Source organism: Fomitopsis serialis, assembly GCF_022376445.1.
Source record: "Fomitopsis serialis strain Sig1Antser10 chromosome Unknown B0H18scaffold_164, whole genome shotgun sequence".
NCBI lineage: Eukaryota > Fungi > Basidiomycota > Agaricomycetes > Polyporales > Fomitopsidaceae > Fomitopsis > Fomitopsis serialis.
In genome coordinates this window covers 57,997-81,828 of record NW_025955124.1, presented here as the reverse complement: position 1 = coordinate 81,828, position 23,832 = coordinate 57,997, and the positions used below count along the sequence as shown (strand labels likewise).

The following is a 23,832-nucleotide window of genomic DNA, read 5'->3' as shown; positions in this document are numbered from 1 at the left end:
CCATCTCTAACCCTTTATAGTTTCGTCGACCATGTCCCGTTGGGCAGTTGGAGTGCGATCGGGGAATCGAAGGGTTCGAAGGTTCAATGAGTGGTGGTGGGCTGTGAATGCACGGGCGTTATTTATGTTCAGGGGATCGCGGCATTACGGAGGCAGTATATCTAGACATGTCAAAGCCGGGCTGTATGCGTCTCCGTGACCTTGTCGAGGTAAGTTAGGTGGCGACGTTCACTAGTCGGTTGGTTCTGAAAACACACATCAGTGTTTACCTCTGCGTTCGAATCCTGCCTCAGTATCAAGGCTGATTAATGACGTCAAGGACATCGCTCCCTTCGCTCCCTTCCGCATCCAAGGTCGCGGCTTCGCGTCTCTTCGTGTGCGGACAGATCATACGAGGCGCTACCTGTCAAAGTGAGACGATTGCTGTGTGACGCGGCGCTGTATCATGTCCTGCACCTCCGAGACACGTGTGTCGCGTTTGAATGCACGCGCATCAAAGCGCCAGAAACGTCGCGTCAAAGTCGGTGGCAGGGCTCACATGGGGCCTGTTGCTCCTGCGGCCTTCCCCACGTCGGCCACCATGCAGCGAGAAGGCATCGCCTAGCATCGAACCCACTCCTCTCAGACCGGAACATGTGACGTACAGAGACGCGGTGGTAAAACACCGTTCGTTTGCACTGTGCAGTGCACGAGTCGGAGGGTATATAAACTTGCCCCAGAGCTCATAAGGGACTGTTCAGCCATTCGCCTGATCACCGTCGACCACTCACCTTCACTTCTGAGCAACGCCGCCTACCGTGATGCGTTTCTCCATTCTCTCCTCGATTGCCGCGCTCTCCGTGAGCACCCTCGCATTTGCTCAGATCACGCCTCCTATATACGAGGAAACCTCGTTCAGTTCCAAGTACACCGATACTGATGCATCCGTCGACATCCTCACCTGCGGCTCTCAGCTCGCTGCTGAAGGGTACACCACCGTCGGTGCTATCCCCGGTAACATCGCCGGGTTCGCCAACATCACCAGCACAGACTCTTCCCTCTGCGGGCAATGTTACACCCTGGAGTACGCGGGGGCGTTCCTCACCATTCGTGTCGTGGACACGGCGGAGACCGGCTTCGTGACCACGAAGGGCGCATATGAGACTCTGACGGGAAACCAAACGCCGATCCCTCCTAGTGTTGATGCTCGGGTTTTGGAGGGTCCTACTAGCTGCTGAAGCTTACAGCGCTGCAGGTGAGTACACCGAGAATACCAGACTTCCGGATATCTCTGAGCCGCTTCATGTTACAGCACTGCCTATAAATATAAGTACAGCCTAGACACAAATCACAGTTAATTAGGAATGTGACGTACAGGGAGCTCCGAGTCGAGATCTGATTTATATGGTGTTGAAGTCGGCCTTGACTCCCCTTGAGTCGATGCACAGCGTACAAATGAACGCAAAGCCTGGATCGCATATCTTCTAAGTTACGCCATGACCACGCAGAGCTGAGCCCAGTATAACAAGAAAGAAAGGGAACCAAACATATGATCCTCGAAGCTGTTTGACTCAAGCACGTCACCGGAGGACGATTGAGGAGCCTGAGCCTCCTCGTGGCTGAAGCTTCGCTGAAGTCGGAGTTCGATCTCAGATTATGAACGTACCAACCTGCGGCAGCCACTGGGCACTCTGTCAGGCCTCCACAACTCTTATACACTTCATGCGAAGCACCGCGACAGTACTCGCTCAACATCGGGCACTAGTGTTACACTTTGCGCTTGCACTTCTTGCGCGTGACTGGTGAACACCGTTCCTGCGGAACATTCAATCGCCTTGTAAGCATACGCTGCAACCCAAACTCTTGCTCTGGACCACGACTTCGGCGCCGTCTTCACGGAAATAGCCTGCGATTATGGACAGCTGGATTCTAGTAGCATCAGCCTTTCTCAACGGCTTTGGGCAACCTCACGCAGAGACACCGCGTAGCGGACGTAGTGCCGCTGGCAGCGCGTTCGGATTCTCGGAATACGCTATGAGCCGCGATCACGTTTCAATGAAATGTATTGACTCGGTCATGGTCCAGGCTAAGTACCTCTTGCGTAAAGCAGCCATCCCTAGGCCAGGTGCCTCACCCTTCTGTCAATTTTTGCATTAGCCTCAGTCGAACGTTTGTCATGAAGTACCGTGGCGTCCCGCGCAAACGTTGAGCGCTGTGTTAGCGGCGCTCCTAATGACAGCCAACGCACGCTCCCCTAGTACGTCTTTGCATTCTTCACTCCTGCATGCATATCATATCGTGATGGCAATGTAACCTTGTCGGCGTATTGCGCGGGACCTGCGCGTCCCCGGTTCAAGACACCATATAAGCCTCGGTATGACAGCGCATCGACTATACCTACGACGCCGGGTAGCACACCTCGAAGCTCTCAGAGATACTCAAGCACCACGATGCATTTCTCCGCCCTCGTTGCTCTGGCTGCTCTCGTAGCGAGCCCATTCGCCCTCGCCCAGGCATCCGACACCGTATACGTCGTCTACGGCAACGGCCAACAGTTCGAGGACCCCACCGCATCCGTCGACACACTCACCTGCGGATCCGTCCTGGCAGCCGAGGGGTACGCCCAGGTCGGAGACATTCCCGGCAACCTCGCCGGGTTTGCCAACGTCACCAACGCAGACTCGCCGCTGTGCAGCCAATGCGTAGTGCTGGGCTGGCAGGGAAGGGACGTCACCGTGCGCATCGTCGACACATCCTCGGAAGGCGGATTCGTAGTCACTGAGGGGACGTACGAGGAGCTGGTGGGCAGCGACACGGTTCTGCCGGGGATCTACCAAGCGCGAATTGTAGAGGGGCCGTACAGCTGCTGAGGATGCGTCCGAAGGAATTGTGGCGCAGTCTCAGGCCTCGAAGACTGCCGGTGCTTGCGTGGTATGTCTGACTTACTGTGTTTGTCATATCAACGCTGAGCGATCATTTCCCAGTACGCATGCCGTATATGCCCCACGACATAGTGTACCTTAGTTGTATTGATTTGCATAATCAACTGCATCTATTCTTCGCTCAAGCCCGGAATGCTCGACTTCTGGCCCAGCAGCAGTGATATGCTGTTTGAGCCGATGCATTAACATCTTGTACACGTGTACAACCCTGCTTGTATATTACCGTCAACGTCCGTATCGAACAGTCTTTCTGTCAATTTCGTTCCTGTACGATCAATGCCAGCTATCACTCTGCGTGACGCTCCCGCTCGCAGGCGTCGTGATATTGTTGTTCGGGTCGTCCTGCCACGTGACGTCCCCGTTATTCTTCGTGAGGTACTTGTACTCGATGGTCGTGCTCGGAGGCAGGTTCACCGTCACTGCGCCAGACAACGCGGAGATCAGTAGAGCGGAGTGATGAAGACGGCAGCTAACGTACGACTCCAGGTGGGGTAGTTCGCAGAGGACAAGAGGAGCGCGTCACCGGTGGACCAGTTTTCAAGCGCGGCGACGGAGCCAGCGATGTACAGATTCTCTACAACGAGTAGGAGGAGCGTAGGCATCAGGTTGAGAGACACCGATTATTGAGGGGATCCTCCACTAACCACCGTACACGGTATCATACTCCACCTCGAACGTCACCGCGACGGTGTCCGAGCTCGTCGAGTTCGTGCCAACGAGCGCACTACAGTACGTCGTGTTGAACGCACTCGTCGGGAGGAGGATCTAGACACCCACGGTCCGTCAGCCTCGCCACCTGACAGCAGAGCCCAGATACTCACGACAGGGTTCCCTCCGCTCCCGGTGACACTGACGCTCCCGCCGCTGCCCGCGGTGTACGTCGTGCACGTGAGAACGTCAATCAGTTCCGTGCCCGAGGAGTAGCCGGTCCCCGAGGAGACGTCCCATGCCGGCGTGCCGCTCGCGCCGACGTTGGTGAGGAGCGAGAGCATGGGGTACTTGGATACTGCGAGGGTGTTGCCGCCTACCGACGGGAAGGTGACCTACAAACCGAGCGAGCAGAGCATCCAGTTGGATAGCGGGCGAAGCCATGAGATGTGATAGATGAGCCTGGGGGAGATGGGATGTACGTACGGCGGTGGAGAGATAGCTGCTGGAGGCGGCGATGGCGGCTTTGCGCGCTGCGTTGAGGATGCGGACGTGGTGCACGAGGGGCTTGTCCTCTATTACGTACCCTGAAAGCCAGAGGCTAGGAGCAGACATGATTAGAATAAGGGGAAGACGCGGCGTGGGGGCGAGGGAGCGACGCACGCTTCGCGGTTGTAGGGATCGTTGCTACCGGTATAGCCTTGTTCCTGACCTATGCGGCTCCAGTCAGACTACACAGGTCAAACATGCTACCGACGGTGGTGCGTCCGACGTACCGTAATACAGGATGGGGATACCGTCTGCGATGAGCGGCCATGTCATCGCATTCTTCACCAACTAGAAGAACGTCCAGTCAGCGCAAACGGAATTAGCATTTGGGACACTCACTCCTTGGTCTGTGGTTATGCTCTGGAAACGAGGGTTATCCTGGTTCTCGAGGAATGTGCCGACTGTGAAGAGTTGGTTCTCGTATGCGGACTGTGCCTGTTGTACAACATTGACGAGGTTCTGGAGTGAGCCGCTCGTCGACTCGAAGGCGGACGTGAGTTGGTAATACGTCGGATAGTCCAACACCCCATCGAGAACCTCTGTGTAAATAAGCGCTCAATCGGAGACGTTCGGTGCGTGAGCAGTCAAATCCCTCACTGGTATAGGGCGCGACATAATTCACATCGCCCTCAAAGACTTCCCCGACGGCATACACACCCGCAGCCGTCTGGAAGTCCGGCCAGAAATCCTTCCTGACATGCTTCAAGGTGTCGATCCTGAAGCCGTCAACGCTGTAGTTGCTCCGCAGCTCCCCGACCCAGTTGTGGAAAAAGTCGATGACGCCATCGTCCTCGGTGTTGCAGTCCACGAGCGGGACATTGCTGTCGCCGAGCCAGCACTGCTCGACGTTCGTCTGGTTGTTGTAGTCCGTGACCCAGCAGAAGGTGTGGAAGCTCGACTCCGCGTTGAAGGGCGTGAGGGTGGAGTAGTCCGGCGGGAGCGTGTTCGCGGCCATGTGGTTTACGACGATGTCGACCATCAGGTACATCCCGCGGTCGTGCAGGGCTGTGGCGAGATTATTCAAATCGGACGCGGTGCCGAAGTGCTCATTTAATGCGTTCTGGTCCACAGTCCAATACCTGGCGGTGTACAAGGGAAGTGAGCGGATTGAAGGGGTGTGTGAAGAACGCATTACCCGAAGTAGGAGTAGCCATCACCGGTGCTGCCCTCGAGGTTGGCAACGATGGGTGAGATCCAAATGGCGTCGAAACCCATGTATTGGATGTAATCGAGCTGGTTGATGACCCCCTGCCATGAACCGCCGCAATAGATGCGGTCTTCGGTGTCGCATGTTGGCGAGGAGCCATCAGAGGTAGCAAAACGGTCCGTTACAAGCTGAAATACAGAATCCAAGACATTAGAAGTGTTGCAGTGCAAAGCGAGAAACATACCTGGTAGATCGACCTTTGCTGCCACTCTGCCGGAGTTGCAGCGAGCGCGGAGGCTGCCAACGCACAAGCTGCGAGAACGCTGCCTAACATGTCAGCCACTCGAAGTGCAGTCCAAGCTAACAATGAGGTTCCCGAGCTTTGTGTGGGCTGGGTGCTGCGCTTTATATACGCTCGTGCGGTAGCAATGTGGCGTGTCTTCCCTGCTGTCAGCCGACGGTTGAGACACATGGTTGAAGAACGCACCACATGCACTCTGACCACCTATCCGAGTTCAATCACAGAAAGACTACAATCGAGCTCGTGTCCCTGGAAACATACAACAACCCAACGCCAACTTCGGCTCAGATCGTTGGTTGTGCCCATGTCGACACACGGTCTCGGAGGCTTTCGCCAAACTTGGACACGGCCTCTATTCCGAAGTTCAGTGTGCACGCCATACTGCACACATATATGGCAGGAGTACAATGCATAGCAAGACACCATCACATCCACTCTGTCGCGAGATGCCATAGTCACGGCGCAGACCGATGGACACCACCGTGACTGGCATGTTGAAATGGGTCGCCGAGGAAGTGTCAAAGACCGAGCCCGAGATCTTTTGGTGCAACAGTTACTGTAGCTGTAGTAGTCGCTAGCCTATTTCATCTAACACGGCTTCGAGACCAATCGGTGGTGCGCAAGGGGAACGTTAACTGCCACATCCTTTTGAATGAATGGGCGCCGCGGCGGTTGCTTCCAAGTCCCGACTACAGTCAGACACAGAACCACAGAGCGGTCCGCGGATGAAAACACTCCGAGCAGCGATGATGTGGTCGGTATGCCAGTATTTCGTCAAGTTAATGTCATTAATATTGTCAAGCGATAGTAGGTACGCTCGCCTGGAGATCGATGCGCTAACTTGACAGAAACTGGGAGGAGGAGGCGTGGCACGTGGCCCGGCGTGTCAGTCTCGGCGATTGCCATTCTCGTCCGAAACGTCGAAATGGGCGGGTCAGATCTAGATCTCAGGCATGTCTATCCCCGCTGGCAGCGGCGGCGCGGTCGCTCCCAGCCCATGTTGACCCAACCTGCCACTGCACCGTGAAAGTCTGGTGGCAATCCAACGGCTCTAGATGAAGGCCGCCTGCTGAACGGGAGCCAGGATGCTGCTACGCCCGAGATTGCTGGTAGCTCTACCACCGGCGATCATAGGATTGGCGTTCCTCCCTTTGTATCGTTTCCTGAACCTCTCGGCCTTCGGTCGTCATGTTTCTCTCAGCAGTGACCTGGCCGCAGACGAAGGTAAACATTGGGCGATAACGCCCGACGTAGATGCCTACGCGCACAAGACACTGAGGGAGGAGGGAGTTCCCGGGCTTTCTATCGCTGCAGTCCGGTTGTCGGACACGGGCGAGGTGCAGACTGACTGGGCTGCATGGGGGCGTATGACGGAAGACGCAGACCCCACGAGTGTTGATGTAAATGACATTTGCCTCCAATGCATCTCGGTTGGACGACGTTGCTTACCGCCATAGTGCTTTACGTAGACTCTCTTCAACATTGGGTCATGCTCCAAGGCCTTCCTGGTGGCAGCGTTGGGTATTCTCATGGAGGACTACGCGCTGGGACGGAATGTCACAGCACTTCCGCATAAAGTGGACCGAGTCGACTTCGAAACGAAGATCCAAGATGTCTTTCGCGCGGACGATCCACCGTTATTCGCGGATCCTTGGGCCAGATCCCAAGCCAGCTTTCGGGATGTTTTGTCGCACATGTCAGGGATAGGCAGGTTAGTGATCTCAAATGAGGCTTGTCATTGGAGCACAACTGACATGCCATCGTCCTCGTAGCCAGGACTTCGTCTACGGCGATTACGAGTCACCCGTATCTATTCTAGAACACATGGAGCACTTACGACCGGCCTACGAACTCAGAGAACGATTCTCATACACTAATCTAGTACGCACATGAATCACTGTCTTCAAACATAGTCTGAGCCGAGCTAATGATCGGGTCGCAGTTCTATACCATCGGGGCTCACCTAATCTCGACCTACTCTGCCATGCCGTACGAAGACTTCGTCACTGAGCGGATTTTCCTGCCACTCGGCATGACATCCAGTACATATTCACGCGCAGAAGCGATGTCGACCGGTCGGCTCAGCCAAAGCTGGACTGCATCTGGGAGGCGTTTACCTCTCTGGTTGGGCAACAATGCATCAAAAGCATGGGACGGTCCTGCAGGGATTGTCTCGAACGTGATCGATATGGTAAGTCAGCCGCGATTGCATGGTCTGGTATTGTGAGCTTATGACAGCTGAACGAGTAGAGCAAATGGATCGCGACCCTCCTGAATGAAGGCGTAGACCCGGAGACGAACCTGACTGTCATACCGCGATCTATCTATGAGGAGATGACGACAGCTCACGCAGTCGTGACCGGCGCTCCGCGTTACTCCTATACGGCTGTCAAGGGCTACGGTATGGGTTGGGAGCGAACTTCGTTTCAGGGACACGACGTACGTTCGGTCTCCTGAATCACATAAGTATTCGCGTTGTGAAATGCTAATGTGCGCACACGCGATAGATCATTAGCCACACCGGACGCATGCCTTCTCACCTGAGTGAAGTGCTCTTCCTTCCTTCCGCCAGGCTGGGCGTCGTCGCCCTCTCGAATGCAGACCTGCCCCAGGAAGCGTACCACAAGGTCGCGTATCGCGTGATCGAAGACGTCCTGAAGCTACCGCGCGTCGTGGATTCCGACACACACCGACGAGAGAATGACACGTCAACTCTGGACGGATCTTACGAGGAGATTACCACAGTCGTGCTCGCGGCCTCGCTGACCCGATATACGGGCATATACGCGAACGCAGCGTACGGCAACTTCACCCTGTGCGCGCCGACGACGAAGACGGGGTACTGCAGCCGCGTCCTCGCCGACTTCGCTGCCTGTGATGAGCTCGGGGAGCACCCCGGACTGTATGCGGCCTACCCTCGATTCACGTCTTCGCACATCCGACTCACGCCGGATCCCACTGAGCGCCCTCGACGTGACGTCGAATCTCTGGCCCCGGGCGAGAAGCTCGACGCGTGGGATCTGGAGTTCATTGCTCTCTTTCCGGATGGCTACGGCAAGGATACGACGCCCTTCGTGTACCGCGTCGAGGAAGGCTCGACGATAGACGTGCAGTGCGTCGTCCGCGCCGGAGTCGTCGTGGGCTGCGGCATCGTGAACGTTACTGGCGAGGAGGGTAGGACGCTAAGGGAAGGGCCCTTGAACGAAGTAGCAGACGTGTGGTTCCAGAAAATCGAGTGAATTGAACTTGGCACGAGCTCGAGCGTAGGCGCGTCGACTGATTCTTCAGTGAAGAGTCGCAAGTTCTCTGGGAAAGAGAACAGCTGATGGTCCGTAACCTCAAATGCAATCATTCGCCAGAATTCTCCTCGGTGTTCACCCGAGGAGTCGAAATCTCGAGATCTGAAGGGAACAAGCTTGTTGATTCAGAACGCCAGGCTCATGATGTGAGCTAGCGCTCACCACCAGTCCTTCGTAGGTCCGGCCGGTGAATGCCAATGGCGACCTTAGGGCCGATTTGTTCCTCGAGGACCATGCCAAACTGCTTCATTCCATTAGTCTGACCACTAGCTACGTGTCCGCACAGCGCTGTTGATACGGGCCCTCATCCATTGCATCATCGTTCATGTACACGCCGTCGACTGCAGACCCCCGTGTCAGCAGCTGTGCAGTACCATACATGCACTTTCTCAACTGTCCCACACATCGAAGGCTGACGCAAATGAATTGCATCTGGATCCGACATTGCTGAGTACACACGGTGGCCCACGAATCGATGATGGTGTCAATGACTACCTACATACTTCCAATGGCCATGGCCCGGTACTACTACGACAGAGGGGGCATACAGAACTAACATACATGCATGAGGATATTCGGGTATCATCAGCCTCACTCAGTCGCAAAACTTCCTAGATAATGTCATACGGCCTCGCATTCTGCACGCGGTCGATGTGCTCGAGCCCGAAGCATCCGCCTCCCTGGATGCACTCCGCCAACGTTTGCCCTATGGCTTCACCTTCCGTGTAAGCACCGTGCAGGTACCCTGTCGCAGTTTCATTAACACCGTATCCGCTGCGAACCGTCAGCGTGCGCACCAAAGTATTTCCGACTGGTTGCCTCGCCCGCGAACCAAAGTCTCTCGTCCACGTTCGCGCGCAAGTTGCCTTGATGTTCGCTGAGGAAAGCCGCCGGCCAATTCGAGTACGATCCGCGGAACAGCGGGTCGCTGTGCCAGCGTTGGAAGTAGAAGTCGGTAGGCTCGGGCACATCCACCTCGGGAAACATCATTTGCAGGACGTCCATCACTTCCGATTGAACGTACGAATCGGGCAGTGACTCGATGCGCTTGGAGAAGTCGCCCTAAGAGGGCGTTATTTGGATGTTAGTCATCTCCGCAATCGTAGCGCGACTTCCAAGACTAACTCACTGTGACAGTTACCACAAGGATCCCGGAACCAGGAAGGAACGACGGATGGTCCAGGCTTTGCCAGACAGGGTACCGTCCGCGCTCGTAGTCGGCATATAGCGCCATCTGCCAGAGCGGACATGTCATCGAGAACACGATCTATGGATCGATCGGGCACTGTTGACGTACCTCCGTATCGAACCAGAACTTTTCTGGGAACTGCAGGAAGATCTTCGTATACGTACCCTGCAGATCCATCGTCACTTACATCTTCAAGGACGATCAAAACCAAAGTGGCGCGCGCTTACCATCGACATGCTATGGATGGCCTCCCGCTTCCATGCCGGTAAAGGAGGGACGAACTTCACGTCGCTGTGTTGTAGGACACCAAGGCTGAAGGTACAGAGGGCGTAGTCCGCGCGGAGTACATGCCCATCTGTGAGTGTAACCTTCACACCGTGTTTCGAGGAGCTGATCTCGCTGACTGTCGAGTTCAGTCGAACTTGGGCTGGCTTCAATGATTCCCTCGCCTCCGCCTGGATCAGCGTCTTGAAGCCACGCTGGTCAACTGAGAGAAGGTTCTCATACGAGAACCCACCAGACGCCGGGTCGAACGTGTAGTTATGTGCCTAAGTTAAGAATCAGCCTCATTTCAAAGCGGCGGTACTGCCTCCGCCTACGACCTATGCGGCGAGTCTACCGCCGCGGGAAGGCGATTGAGCGGAAATATGCACCCATGAGGAAGCTAGCCATGAGGTCTCTTCTGGAGTGGTACCGAACTCCCAGTCGAATTGGTAGTATTCAGACGCCATTTGATGTTTGGATTCCGGGTGTGAGCCCGTGAGTGAGTAACCGCCGCGTGCTGACATATCGACGAGTCTCTTTGGAACTCGACCACCTATGACGGCACATATCGATCAAACCAAGTGTTCTCGTCACGAAAGTATGTCAAGACGTACCCGCTGAGGCCACTAATTTATGGAAGTCTTCAACCGAAGCATCGAAGATATCGCGGAAATCGAACGCTCCTGAGTCATCATATGTCGCTAGACTTCGTTCAGCACTTTGTCGTACAATATGGTGTTGAGGCGACTCACAAATGCTACCGAAATACTCGCTCGAACGGGTCGTGACGTTATGCTTCTTCGCCAGAGTCCATATGGGATTTTCAGCCCCATTGCCGGTCTGCGTACCCTGCACCCAGTTCGCACCGAGTTCGACAGTGAACTTCCTGCTAGGTACACCAAATGAATGACTCATGAGGCGACCGCCGAGCTCGCCTCTCGCTTCTACTAGGATAAAGTCGTCGATGCCCTGTTCATGGAGGGTGCGTGCCGCGGTCACCCCGGCGACGCCTCCCCCAAGAATGAGCACCGTAGCGTCTTTCCGTGCTCCGGACGGCTCGAGGACTTCCTGAGAGGGTGGTACTACCGGCAGGTGGACGGCAGATGCGACCAATCCGAGTAGAAGGAGAGGTGATGCGAGCGTAGCGCGCAGCATGTTGGGTCGTCTGAGGGGGCGCAAGTCTGCGCAGCGGCCCTACGGGGCATGCAAACTCTGGCAGGCCTTATATACACACGATAAGCCAAGCGCATGTAGGACACCAGACACGAAGTCGAGCAACGGAGCCTTCGGGACCTGCATCAGCGCGTGTGTGGTTTTCTCAATGACGCGGTGTAACACCGCTGAGCTGCACACTTACGGACAATGAAACTCACCGGTAGATATCGCCTGACCCCTTGGACTATCGCTGGACAGAGGTAGTTTGCCACGAAACAGACCATTTTGAAATATAGCGGATGTGACAACCGTCATACATGCAGTGGGAAGCCACCGCTTCAGGGTGAGAAAGGAAGTCTTTCGTACAGGCTGTGTGGTCCTGACGCACTGTGTATAAGACCGTCTCACCCACCGCTTGGCTAGGCAAGCAGAGTGGGGATCGCGCCGAAAAGACACAAATTAAGCCCTTGACGCTGTCTTCCCGGCCTGGCAGCGCTATGAGACGGCGCCTCGAGTATATGCCCTGAGGTAAAGAGATAAGGACAGTCAATCGGGCGGATCTCGAGCCCAGTGAGGTGAAGCCACGGGGATGAGTGTCACCAAGTAGCATCGTGTGTATAGGAACATGGCCTTCGGTCGACGATTGACTGAGCCCGGCGGCCGTGACGGAATTGTATACGGCACCGGTAATACGTACTTGACGGGAGCAGCATGATGTCAATGAATGCTTTTCATAAGGAAGATTATGTGCGAAATACTGTACCGCGTGAAGCATCACCTATGGAGATGCTGCCATGGCCGGCGGACTGGGCGTAAATCCGAGACGAACTGACGGTGGCACATGCGGGATCCGGAGCAATGTCATTAATTGGGGGTAACCGAGAGACTCCAGGGAAGTCAGTTGCAGAGTTCTGATAAATTTTGCAGCGCTGGCTCAGTGACGCTCTGGCCGTTGTGCGTGCGTTTCTCTCGTATAAGTTGTCCTTTACAAGTTGTGACAGAACAGAAGCTAGATTACAGATAGAGTATAACAAAGTGAAGTTTGCACAAGGAAAACGAACAGACGTGCGGGTGGCCATGCGTCAACGCCACAACGGCAGCAACAAATAGATGTCAATTGAGCCAGCCACATTCACCATGAACTTGAAGCAAGTTCACGGCAACTAGTACTGGGAGGAGGAGCAGACGGAGGAAGGGGTTCCGTATATGTCCTATGCCGGCACCATTACATTAATGGTCACTGCAGCTACTACATCGGCGGTATCAAGGCAGATGCAATTCGAGCTCCCATGCTGTAGTACGCTTTTGCAACATGCATAGCCCCCGTCCGAGTCCTCTCCCCCACTCAGAGGTCTTCTTTAGGGTCTGCCTAGGGGAGACTATGTATAGCCAGACTTGCTTGAGTAACACGGAACCCAAAATATGGCATGACGTGTCAAACAAGGTCATATTTTTACAGACAGCTCTGCAGCGAATGCAGACATACGTAGTGTCCTATACAAGCACCTGCTGCGCATGGTAATCATATGCTCGCGAAGACGGGGGGTTCTCACCCATGAATATCGAATGGTATCAGTAATGTAACAGGGAATCTTTCAAGTGTGTATCTGCGAGAACTGCGAACCGAAATGCTAAAGTGTTCCCCAAGGTTGTACACGAAATCGGAAGCAAGTATGTCGATGCGAGTGTGGATGCGATGACAGATGCGAATGCGAATGCGAATATGACAGCAAAATAGACTGATGTATACTCTACTTACAGACGACCAGTGTCATACTGGTCATCGTCGTCCTGGTCGGGATTTAACTCGAAACTCGGCATGTCCTCCAGATGCAGCTCATGTTCAGGTCGTAGGTTCAAGCTGCCCGGCGAAGACGTAGCCATCGAGAAGTCGGCAGTAGTCGGGGAGATGTTCCCCAGTTCTGGTATCACCTTCTCCTCAAGACCTGCAATGGGAAGAGGACCGGTGCTCAGCTTCGCCAGAACCAGCGTCGGCGAGGCTGGTGATTGCGGTCGACTCGAGAATACGACGGAATGATCACGTTCGCCTGTCCCAGAGCCAGCAGCTGACAGAGCCTCCTCGTGCATGAGCATACTCATGTTACTTGGCGGCCCGTGGAACAGAGAAGACGAGGTGCTCATACGCTTGTTGAAACGGCGGGTGTCAAGGTAGGGCTCAAGTTCCGCGTGGTTGGCTACAGCTGGCACGACGGTACGGCTGTGCTCTGACGACGGAGAAGAGCATGACCCCTCAGGAGATTCGTATTCCCGCAAGACGGATTGTTTGCGCGGACTGCGACTTCCCACACGGCTCACTCGCTCTGCCGTTACAGAGCCGTAGCGTGAATGGCTGACCCGGGAACCAAGTTGCGAAGAGGGAGGTGGGGCGGACTGCAACTTCTGGACCTCCTCCATGGCTCCGACCAACTTGAACTCTATCTCCGCTAGCCGGTCCCGAAGCTGCGTGTTCTCCTCCCTCAGTACCTTCGCTGTTCGCTGGCTATCCGCAAGCGCGCTCAGCAAGGCCCCCGTCTCGATTTGATGCTGTTCCTGCAGCGACTGTAGCTCACTCTGCAGATGCGCTGAGGATGACGCCGACACAGACGTCGGCGCGGTCGACGCAGCCGAGAACGTCGTGCGGGGCGTCTCCAGGCTCCCGAGCTCTGACGCCGTCGCTGTCAACGCTGGAGTCCGCACTATACTCCCTCTCCGCGACACGCTCGGGGTCTCACCGCGCGTCCAGGATCCGGCAGAGCCTGCCTCCGAGAAGGCCATCCGCGAAGGGACGTAGCGTGAGCGCGAGTCGTCGATGCTGCTCCTCGTGGTGCCGAAGCGAGAGGGCGTGCGTCGGCCGAGGCTGGGGCTCTCTCGATCTCGTGCGTAGCTCTGGTCGAGCAGCCCTGCAGCAGCGAATGCTTTTGCGGTCTGCGGGCCGAGCCATTCGGCTGTAGGACGTGAGGGGTGTGCACGAGGGTACTCGCGCCCAGACAGAGCTGACCGGCCCGCCTCGACGGCACTCAGGCTACGCTTGCGGTAGCGGAGCGGCGTGGCGGGCGGGCGCGAACCTTCGGCTGTACCGGGTCTTACATCGAGGCTCGAGCGCGTGGCGGCCTGCAGGCGGGCGGAGGAGATCCCCGCAGCAGAGGACGGGCGCGAGATGGGAGGAGAAAGCGAAGCATCCTGCGGCAGCCTGGGGGAGGTCCGTGACGGTGGGCGGGACGGTGGGGTCACGTGAGGGCCGAGGCGGGCAGGGCTAAGCAGACGGCTGATCGCAGACCTGCGGAGTGCACTCGCGGAAGAGTCCCCAGTGCCAGTATGAGGTCTGCGAGATGCGTAGTGGTCGAGGGTCTCGCGCGGCTGGCCCTCAGTCGTTGTCGCCGGTCTCTCAGGACTGTGCGATATAGCGCGAGCGGCGCTGGGGACCACGAGCGGAGGCGAGTCTGAGTGTGATCGTTGAACGGCTGGGCGGTCAGAAACAGAGCGGTTGTTAGGCCGAGAAGACAGTGAAGACGGCAGATTAGGAGCCGTGCGTGACTTGGGCATCCGCAATGGTTCGTGCTGTCGCGGAGGTGACGACCCAGGCGGGGTACGCGAGAACGTAGGGCGGCGGGGTGACTCGGATGGAGACGTAGCGGCTGGAGTCTCTTTAGGCGACGGTGGCGCAGGCAGGCTGTCCGCGCCAAACTGGTACGCAGGCTCCGTGCTCGGGCTAACGAGTCGGTTCGGCGATAGGAGGGCTGCAAGGTCAGGATCGAGCTCGCTCAGGTTGAAGCTGACGTCGCCGTCGCCAGTGTTCCCGCTCTCTACTAACGGGTCCTGCTCCCGATCATCCACGACCACGCCGTCCAACCAGCCCTGCGTGCGGTCGGGACCTGCACCTCCCATCGCCTGCAAAACTTCACTCGTCACCTTTGAAGTCGACAGGTCGAGCACCGAGCTCTCTTTCGACGGTGGTGTCCGTGCCGGTCGGTTCCGAGAAGATGCGTGAAGGAGCTTCGGGTCGAGCGTGTCCTCTTCAGGGTCAGCAGCATCGTCGTCAGACGACGGAGACGTGTCCCCCTCTTGAGAAGAATCAAGCGGCGGAAGGTGTTTGGACAGGCCGGAGTTCTCGGCCTCGATGATGGTGGAGAGGTCGGTTGGGTTGACCGCTGGTGAGGGCGAAGGGGAGGGCACGAAGCCTTGGTGTATAATTTAGTAACACGCTAAGATGTACTCATGTGTTGCTCACCATCTGGATGCTGCGCCTGTGCAGAAGAGGTCGGGCAATTCGACTGCACTGGGGCACCAACATTGGGAGCCCGCACGAACGAAGGCTCCGTGACGGGTCGCGAGAACCGCGAGTCCTTGGGCAGCGCATCCCGGCGCGGACGTGGCGGGCTCCGGTCCTGCTGTATGGTCTGCCGATGCTCAGTGAACCCTGTCGTCGATGGTGTCCTGAGCTGTGACGCAGAGGGTGTCCAGCTCGGAAACGAAGACGGTGGGGTTGGTGCCGCAGACTTGGAAGGCTCGCGCTGCGACAAACCGGCGCCGTGCATGAATGCCTCAAAGTCCGGTCGCGGCAGGTCGATCTGCAGCACGGGCGTGTCTTCATACGACGGCTCCTGGCGAAGGTTCGGAGCTGAGACGCTGCGGTCGCCTCCGATGGAACGTCGTATAGACCCGAGCGCGGCTGCAGGGAAGGATGCTTTTGGAGAAGCGACAGGAGGGGTCGGATTAGGTGGGTTCTTGGACGAACCTGACGCAGTAGAGAAGAGGCTGCGAAACGAGCGAAAGGGTGTGATGCCGCCGTTCGTGCTAGACGACGACGAGCTGGGACTTGGATGTGTCGGACTACCACTCACGGAGAGGTGTCGTGTAGAAGATACGAGGCCCAGCTGGGGGGTAGAAAGCGTGCTCGGGAGTGCGCTCTGCGGTTTGCGTGGGGTAAAGACAGGGATGCCCGACTGCGAGGGGCGAGACTGGTGCATTTCGGCCGTTTGGGAGCTCTTCTTCGCCATCTAAGCACAACTTCTCTGGGAAAGACTACTATTGCGGCGCCGAATGGAAATGACTTGACGGAATAGTCATGTATCGCAGTACGTAGCGTCCAGTGGTGAGATGAAGTTCAAAGGTTTGGAAACATGCCAGAAAGGTGGCAGCTTGCTACGGCTGAGAATGCACCGCGAAGACGCGGGGAGGAAGGATGAATAGATGGCGATGGCGAAGAGGAGGAGGTCGAGAGCAGGAGCAGTTTCGGTGACAACACTGCAAGTTCTCGGCACTTCAATCATCACAACTTCTGACACAACTTCTTGATCACAGGGTTCTGTGATAGCTCCAGGATAGCTCTTCACTGTCTGCCTTTGCCTCCTACAGTAACAGTCCGCCGTTCGAGGCAATTGGACACGTACAATACACGAGTACTGGTATAAGTATGTTGAGTATATGGTGTAATTGTCTCCACTTCAAGTAACACTGCGGACGAACCACGTTGTGCGAAGCGCTCACATGGTATTTACATTGTAAGGGCGTGTATATTTTTACGGCTCCAAGTCGGAGCTCGTAACATAGGGAATGGTATTCCTTTGTTCGGGCTAACATTTCGAATGTTCCCAAAATCGGGAATGTAAGTGCTATGTTCTTCCTATGTTCCGAAATCGTGTCATGTTCTAGGCATGTACTTCCCATGTTAGGGATTTTCACTTAGTGGCTTACTAATATACACGTTCTTGCAATGTTAGGCCCATGTAAGCGCCTCGCACAATCCGGGTTGTCCGCAGTGTAAGTAACTGAGCAGCCCCCGGGAGGGCTCGTCCTCGCGACGAGTCCTGTGCAGACCTTCTCGTGGTCCGGGGGGTAAGTAGTCTCTACGAGACGAAACGAACATGCACTTTAAGGATCCGGGAGCAACACCAGCCCCGACATCCAGGACCCATCGAGGCCAACATCCGTCAAACCAATGACAATCCACCCACATCGGGTCACCAGTAACGGGTATAACCCCACAGAGCCACCGAGCTCCCTGCCCACACCCGGGCCTCTTCCCCTAAATAAGAGAATACAACCAGAGTAGACTACAACTCGCCCGGCAACGAAACCTCTTCCCCCTCCTGAGCCTGTGAAGAGAGACGCTCAAAGAAGCGCCCACCGGCCCTTCCCGAAACCTAAAAACTCGCGATACACGCAGCAAGTAAGGTTCAAGCATCAAGCCGGAAGTTGACACTCGGCAACCCCCGACGCAACTGTACAGATCCCCAAAACGCTGGAACAGAGAACCGAAACCCTCGAGCAGCCCGACATGGCCGAACATCAGGTGATATAGGCCGAAGCGAGAAATCAACCTCACACACGTGCCGGGATAAGAATAGGCAGACAAATGATGGGACTGGAACCAAGACAACTCATGCATAAACACCCGCTATGGAAGCTACTCCTCTCATAAGCATAAGTAAACGGCATATCTAGCCGTCATGCCATGTCCAGGCGCTGAAGAAGCCCTAGAAGGAAGATTAGGCAACGCCACAAACGCTCAAAAGAAACGCTCAACGAACAGCTATAACGTCAGGAAAATCCCAAGTCTATAACCATGAAAACTCGCCGAATCCTCCCCGCCGCGCTACACCCGAGCATGTCAGCAGAACCACAGCTGGCCACAACAGAAAATGTACCTGAGAAGGAACAGAAGAGGAAACGTCATGCACCGATCCCCATCCCTACCCCTCTTCCCCAACTCACCCTCCAGCACTCTAACCTCCCCGTAACGGAGGTGGACGTCAACGAACAGCCGACGATGGAGGAAAGGAGTGGCCTTACGTGGATCGTGAAGGACAGACCGCACAGGCAGCTGGCTAAACAGCAGCTCGTACGCCTGCAAACCGAGTCACAACGATCCGGAGTAGGAAGACTGTCACGGGTCGTGACTCTTAGACGTCACTGGATCACGTTCGAGATCACGGGCGCCCGCCCGAAATGCACGCTACGTGTCCCTGTCCCATGGGTAGCGCTAGACAACCTCGAGGGCATGACCCACGCCTCGAACTACGCAACCCTCCCCAGCTTGCCTCGTCCACACCCGGACTTCCGCCATCTCCCACCCTTCAGGAACGACAAAGTCAACCCGTACGAGTTCGAAATCCCGGAGATCGAGCTGAAACAGCTAAACCGCCGCCTCCGGAGAATTACGAACGACTGGAACGCGGAAGCAGAAAGAGAGGGCGAGGGCATCGGAGGGGCGAGTAAATCGGGAACGGTCTGACAGAAATGATGTTGTAAATCCCGTCCCACTAATCCGGCGAGCACCGCCCTATCCCCACATCATTCGATAACATGTTTGACAATCTAAGGAACTTGACAGTCCTAGCTCAAGGTACAACCTAAACATCGCACCCTCTGCCGCGTCCGTCGGACAGCAGGACTGCGCATACCTAAGCCTAGAACGATAACCCTGAAGAACGAACCATGGAAACGGGAATAAAGTCACGATGAAACTCGCGCCCGACAAGCGCCACGTCAAACGAACGTAAAGGACCCTCACCAAATCCAAGACACGTCAAGGCTCACGCGACATGTCATCAAAGACAGAATAAAATAGAGAATGGGAGCGCCTACACCGAGAAGGCCAAAATCGAGCTACCAAACGCCAGGCCGCGCGTGCCGAAGGCACGTGAAGGAAACGCGAAGGAGATTACCAGCTCACCAGGAAACCCAGGAGAAACAACGAGACCAACATGGGAACAGCCAACATAGGCCACCGAATACTGCAAATCTAGGGCACGATGGGCCCCGAGGGTGTGGACTGAAGCGCCGCAAACATCCCGCCTCCACAGAAAGCAACCAAATATCCGAGAATATCGACGTTAATACGCTAACACGCAGAAAGGTGCGTAACCTCGAGACAATATAGCCATGTGGAATACCCACGTGGGTGACTCCCGTAACTGAGAGACACTGAGATATAAACAACAAGCCAAAGTCTCGGATCGACACTGCTACCGCCATCCCGCACCCAGCAGAACAGAACAATGCCCGCGAAAAAAGCACCGACCAAAGCCGCGACGCTCAACGTGAGTACACAAACTTGCTCCTACACACTCACCTCACACCTACCGAATGTAGACCGCTATACCTCGCGGAGTTGTGAGTCAAGGACGTGGTATATCCCCGTCGCCGACGTCGCCATCGAAGAACCCATGGAATGCTTCCATGACCGCAGACGGACGTTGGTCTCCTTGTAAGCAGAACCGACCAACACACGAGCGAAGACTGACTAGTCCCAGCATACGCAGCGGTGGTGTCCCGCAATGCCTCTCCTAGCCGTGTAACCCCAACACTCCCAGAGGCTAGTACGGCCGCGGCCATACCAGCGAACCACCCTCTGCCCCAGACGCCGGTCCTCCGCCCGGTCCACGCGGACGGCGACATACCGCACCTCGACCTAGAGCAGACCCCCGTCATACCAGCAGCGGGCGAACCCGCAGCCAACAGACCCGAGAACGCCGGGACCACGCCAGCTATCGAGCCCCCAGCCCCCATGTCGTCTCCCGGTAGCCCGCTCGCCCTTGCGGCTCGCAGGAAGAAGGACAAGGGGAAGAAAAAGGCCGCGCCCAAGAGGGCGCACGAGGCCGCTACCTCCTCCATCGGCATGGGCCCTCCACCGTCGACCGCCGCTCAGGAAACTCGCGTTGTCAGCGACGCCCGAAAGCGCCGCCGAGTCACGGGCGACAACGGCGACGAAGGTAGCATAGGAGACCCTGCCCGTGTGCAACCGTCCCCAAGTACTGTACGTCGCCTGGAAGAGATGGCTGAGGCCGAGAGGGTGGCCGATAGCGAAACAGCGATGAATGTCGAGCCACCGGAAGGTGACGATGTACGCCCATCAGCATCCCACTTCATCTACTACAACGGCATCGATGCGTCCCTGATAACCGAGAACCACCGCCCACACCCGGCTCCTCTACCCCCTCGCACTCCCTTCAGGGCGCCGGCGGGACCGTCACACACGGGCCCAAGGCGCGATGCGGCCCCACACATGGACGTCCGAAACGGGGACACTCTCGAGCCATGGATCCCCCAGGCCAGGCCCTACCCACCCCCCGATGCCCTGACGCAGCAGAACGAGCCATCAGGCAACCGCGTAGCACCTGCTCGACCGCACACTAGCACGGCTCGCACACGACCCGCGAACGCCTCCAGGCCGGCAACCCGCCAGCACGCCGGTGGGCCACGAGCTGTATCCCACGTTGCCAACCCGCCGAGAGTAGACTCCCCCTTCGCAGCCCAGCAACGCCAAAGAACGCCTATGGCCGAGAGGATTTTCCCCCCTCCTACGCGTGCCCACGATGTGTTCTGGCTCCCGAACACTCCACACCCACCTCAGCAGCCTCCTCGCACTCCCGCACCACTATTCCCACAGCCTCTGGAGCCCGTCTTTTGGCGAACACCCCTCACAAGGACCGCCTTTGAGCCGGAAAGAGCGATCGGGCGCCCACTCTCCCCCGGAGACCCTCGCGCCCTCTTTCATCATCCTGCTGAGGTGGTCTTCCCGCCGTACGTGCCCCTACCGCCCCCACCGGCCCGTCATAACGCGACTCCAGGACCCGCGAGAATCCCGGTTGCCGCTCCTGCACCACGTCGCCCGCCCACTTTCGAGCCCCAGGACGTTGTGATGGAGGAAGCCCACGTGCTCCCGCCGTTCGCTCAGAACTATGAACCACCCCCGATGCCCATCTTCGACGTGCGCGCGGGCCCACCTTACCATGATCAGAGACCAGTGAGCGAAAACAGGAACCACGGCCCACAACCGATCCTCGTTGGTCCGAGAGCCCCGATCAACCTAAACTCGTTACCGATGACCCTGTCGGACGAAACCCCCGCACCACCTGGCGGATGGCGCATCATCGCAGGCGGCTTCGACCCATTCTGGAAGGTCGAAGGCGTATCGAGGACCCAGATTGACGACTGGAACGCGCGCAACCAACCTGCTGTCTTCCTCACAATGCCGCAACGAAGCACGCTCGACGCAGGTGGCTACGAATGTCGCCTCGCGATGGAACGCACCCTACGCCGGCTAGGCATCCCTCAACCGGAAATCGAGTTCCCCGACCCGGAGAACGAAAAGAAGGCGGACAACAAGCCGCCGCACTGGTGCGTAGCCTTCGGCCCTACCGCAGAACAGTGCCGTCAACTCGTCGCCAAGCGATGGGTGTCTACCTCGGACGCCACCTTCGGGATAGTTGAGTACTCCTTCGACACATCACACTTCGTCGGATTCTGGGGCGGCCTCGAATACTTCGATGACATGAGCTTGGAGGGTATGCGCGCAGCTTTCCGCAAGGCGCTCGACCGGCTTCTCGCTGAAGGTAACCTACGCGACATCATCCAGCACGACATAGACACCATGGGTCGATGGCGCGGCCAGACAGTCGACTACGCTTTCGCCTACATACGGGAGTCTGTCTACGTCGACCTACTCGAATGCTTCGGTCCGCAACGTCGCCCGAACACCCTGGTTCGACTGTATTGCGAACCACCCACGTCGACGCTCACCGAGTGGGTCGATTTCCGTCGCGACCTCCAAGCGTGCCGCCTGAGCAGGCCCGGCGCGAAGTCACCCATGCCCGTCGACATGAAGGTCCGATGCTCCTACTGCCACACGGTTGACCACCCAACCGGCCTGTGCTACCTTCCGGGAGTCAAGCACTGGCATGGCCCGGAACCTGACAAGTCCTCCGACGAACCAACTGCGGTGAAGCATCAGCCTCAGAAGTCCCGTAACAACACGTCGAGCGACCGCGGCGGTGCTAGGGGCAGAGGTGGATACAACGCAGACCGTGGTCGTCGTGGCCGAAGCTACTAAGAAACTCGTAACGTACAATCTAGACACCATCATCCTCATGTAACGACCGCGCAGTCGCATGTATGTATGAACAAGGTCTTACTTCCGACACCGTAATACGGTCTCATCCTAAGCACACGACCGGAAAGAAATGAGTCACTAACCAAGGGATGCGCCAAACGTCGGCCCAAATATACTGACCGCGAGTCGGGACAGGAAAGCCCTCATAGACGCAAACCTTTTCTCCTTAGCGACGGGCACTTGTAGACTTGCCCGGTCGAGAGACTTAAGCGACGGCCGACGAATCGACCCTAGCATGTCGCCTGAGAGGTCCAGGAGCGGCCTCCACCTCACGCGGATCGTTGTAGCGTGAGGTCTGAAAGCAACGGCAACTACAAACATAAGAAACACACCTACGGTACGGAATACAGGCAACGGCCAACCTCTCCTTCGCCAGAGAGAGACCAACATGCCCCCTGTCCGTGAAGGACTCAACGACCAGGCGGAGGAACTCGGTGGCAGGGCGACTGCTGAACGTGCTGAGTCGCCACCAAGGACAACCGCATCGGATGGCAGCCGGGATACGAGATCGCAAGAAGCGCAAGAGTCCGCCAACCAGCGGATCCCATCTGGCCCTACACCTCTCACAACACACAGACCGAAAGGTCGACGAACAAAAGCATCAATAAAGCTGAGTACGCTAAACATAAGCGGACAAGGAGAGATTGCGACTGAACAAAGAAACAAATGGAATGCGCTCAATATTGCAATGCGAGAAGAACGAATAGGCATCATAGCCCTACAAGAAACGCACCTTGACGACAGATGGGTAGAAAGCTTACATAGGTTGTACGGACGTAGAATGAAGATAACAAATTCCGCCGCCACCCGTGCAACCACAACTCAAGGAGTAGCCTTCGTCCTAAACAGAGAGTTAGTAGATGTCGCGAACACGGAAACTCACGTCCTCATCGCGGGGTGTGCAATATTACTTAAAACAAGATGGCACCTAGATAGATACATAACAATCCTCAATGTCTATGCACCGAACGACCCAGGGGAAAATGCCACGTTCTGGAATACGATATCTACGTGCCTCAACCAAACCAACATACCGAAACCGGATGTGATGCTAGGCGATTTCAACTTAGTAGAAGAGGCGGTTGACAGGATCCCCATGAGGGACGACCATCAACCCGCAGTACTCGCGCTGAAAGATCTGACCAGGAAGCTCGGCATCGAAGACGGATGGCGTTCGACGATGCCGTCAGAAAAGCAATTCTCCTTTCCACAGAGAGGCGCCCACTCGCAATCCAGACTAGACAGGATATATGCGACACGAGCCCTCGTTCAAGCATCGTGCAATTGGACGATTGAAACGACCGGCATTCCGACAGACCACAAACTGGTATCAGCCCAACTTAGCTCCGAAAACGCGCCATACACCGGCAAGGGCCGTTGGACAATGCCGCTCCATATCATCCAAGATAAAGAATTCCTGAAAGAAGTCGTTAAAATGGGCTTAAACATCCAGAAAGGAGCCCCC

The 23,832-nt window shown here is 56.5% G+C and overlaps 10 protein-coding genes across 10 annotated transcripts; 5 read left to right on the top strand and 5 right to left on the bottom strand.

Moving 5' to 3' along the window:
* Positions 1-704: 704 nt before the first annotated feature.
* B0H18DRAFT_1046061 (uncharacterized protein) lies at positions 705-1,554 on the top strand. The gene has a single exon (XM_048030778.1). It carries the CDS (start codon positions 801-803, stop codon positions 1,215-1,217), a length of 417 nt encoding a protein of 138 aa, XP_047886484.1. The 5' UTR covers positions 705-800; the 3' UTR covers positions 1,218-1,554.
* Positions 1,555-2,429: 875 nt separating this feature from the next.
* B0H18DRAFT_1125690 (uncharacterized protein) lies at positions 2,430-2,849 on the top strand (the record flags this gene model as incomplete). The annotated part of the gene is made up of 1 exon (XM_048035048.1): positions 2,430-2,849. One exon carries the CDS (start codon positions 2,430-2,432, stop codon positions 2,847-2,849), a length of 420 nt encoding a protein of 139 aa, XP_047886483.1.
* Positions 2,850-3,021: 172 nt separating this feature from the next.
* Positions 3,022-3,837, bottom strand: B0H18DRAFT_138826 (carbohydrate-binding-like protein). Its single transcript, XM_048036823.1, has 3 exons — positions 3,743-3,837; positions 3,400-3,686; positions 3,022-3,340 (listed from the first exon to the last, which is right to left on the bottom strand). The coding sequence occupies exons 2-3, from the start codon at positions 3,521-3,523 to the stop codon at positions 3,195-3,197; spliced, it is 270 nt and encodes an 89-aa protein (XP_047886482.1). The 5' UTR covers positions 3,524-3,686; positions 3,743-3,837; the 3' UTR covers positions 3,022-3,194.
* Positions 3,561-5,599, bottom strand: B0H18DRAFT_887214 (glycoside hydrolase superfamily; the record flags this gene model as incomplete). Its single annotated transcript, XM_048041161.1, has 9 exons — positions 3,561-3,686; positions 3,743-3,964; positions 4,056-4,170; positions 4,233-4,281; positions 4,346-4,406; positions 4,458-4,657; positions 4,716-5,197; positions 5,254-5,453; positions 5,510-5,599. 9 exons carry the CDS (start codon positions 5,597-5,599, stop codon positions 3,561-3,563), a joined length of 1,545 nt encoding a protein of 514 aa, XP_047886481.1.
* Positions 5,600-6,651: 1,052 nt separating this feature from the next.
* On the top strand, positions 6,652-8,805 carry B0H18DRAFT_887221 (beta-lactamase/transpeptidase-like protein; the record flags this gene model as incomplete). The annotated part of the gene is made up of 6 exons (XM_048041162.1): positions 6,652-6,966; positions 7,036-7,281; positions 7,343-7,447; positions 7,509-7,757; positions 7,817-8,005; positions 8,074-8,805. 6 exons carry the CDS (start codon positions 6,652-6,654, stop codon positions 8,803-8,805), a joined length of 1,836 nt encoding a protein of 611 aa, XP_047886480.1.
* A 671-nt stretch (positions 8,806-9,476) lies between these two features.
* On the bottom strand, positions 9,477-11,473 carry B0H18DRAFT_887244 (amine oxidase; the record flags this gene model as incomplete). The annotated part of the gene is made up of 8 exons (XM_048041164.1): positions 9,477-9,610; positions 9,663-9,927; positions 9,995-10,099; positions 10,163-10,219; positions 10,282-10,602; positions 10,708-10,871; positions 10,933-11,019; positions 11,071-11,473. The coding sequence occupies 8 exons, from the start codon at positions 11,471-11,473 to the stop codon at positions 9,477-9,479; spliced, it is 1,536 nt and encodes a 511-aa protein (XP_047886479.1).
* A 1,297-nt stretch (positions 11,474-12,770) lies between these two features.
* Positions 12,771-15,652, bottom strand: B0H18DRAFT_1046049 (uncharacterized protein). The gene has a single exon (XM_048030777.1). It carries the CDS (start codon positions 15,356-15,358, stop codon positions 13,229-13,231), a length of 2,130 nt encoding a protein of 709 aa, XP_047886478.1. The 5' UTR covers positions 15,359-15,652; the 3' UTR covers positions 12,771-13,228.
* On the bottom strand, positions 15,517-16,861 carry B0H18DRAFT_138709 (uncharacterized protein). The gene has a single exon (XM_048036822.1). The coding sequence runs from the start codon at positions 16,468-16,470 to the stop codon at positions 15,676-15,678; it is 795 nt and encodes a 264-aa protein (XP_047886477.1). The 5' UTR covers positions 16,471-16,861; the 3' UTR covers positions 15,517-15,675.
* Positions 16,862-18,038: 1,177 nt separating this feature from the next.
* B0H18DRAFT_959930 (uncharacterized protein) lies at positions 18,039-18,707 on the top strand (the record flags this gene model as incomplete). The annotated part of the gene is made up of 1 exon (XM_048042880.1): positions 18,039-18,707. One exon carries the CDS (start codon positions 18,039-18,041, stop codon positions 18,705-18,707), a length of 669 nt encoding a protein of 222 aa, XP_047886476.1.
* Positions 18,708-19,473: 766 nt separating this feature from the next.
* B0H18DRAFT_959929 (uncharacterized protein) lies at positions 19,474-22,307 on the top strand (the record flags this gene model as incomplete). Its single annotated transcript, XM_048042879.1, has 3 exons — positions 19,474-19,515; positions 19,568-19,682; positions 19,723-22,307. The coding sequence occupies 3 exons, from the start codon at positions 19,474-19,476 to the stop codon at positions 22,305-22,307; spliced, it is 2,742 nt and encodes a 913-aa protein (XP_047886475.1).
* Positions 22,308-23,832: the final 1,525 nt, after the last annotated feature.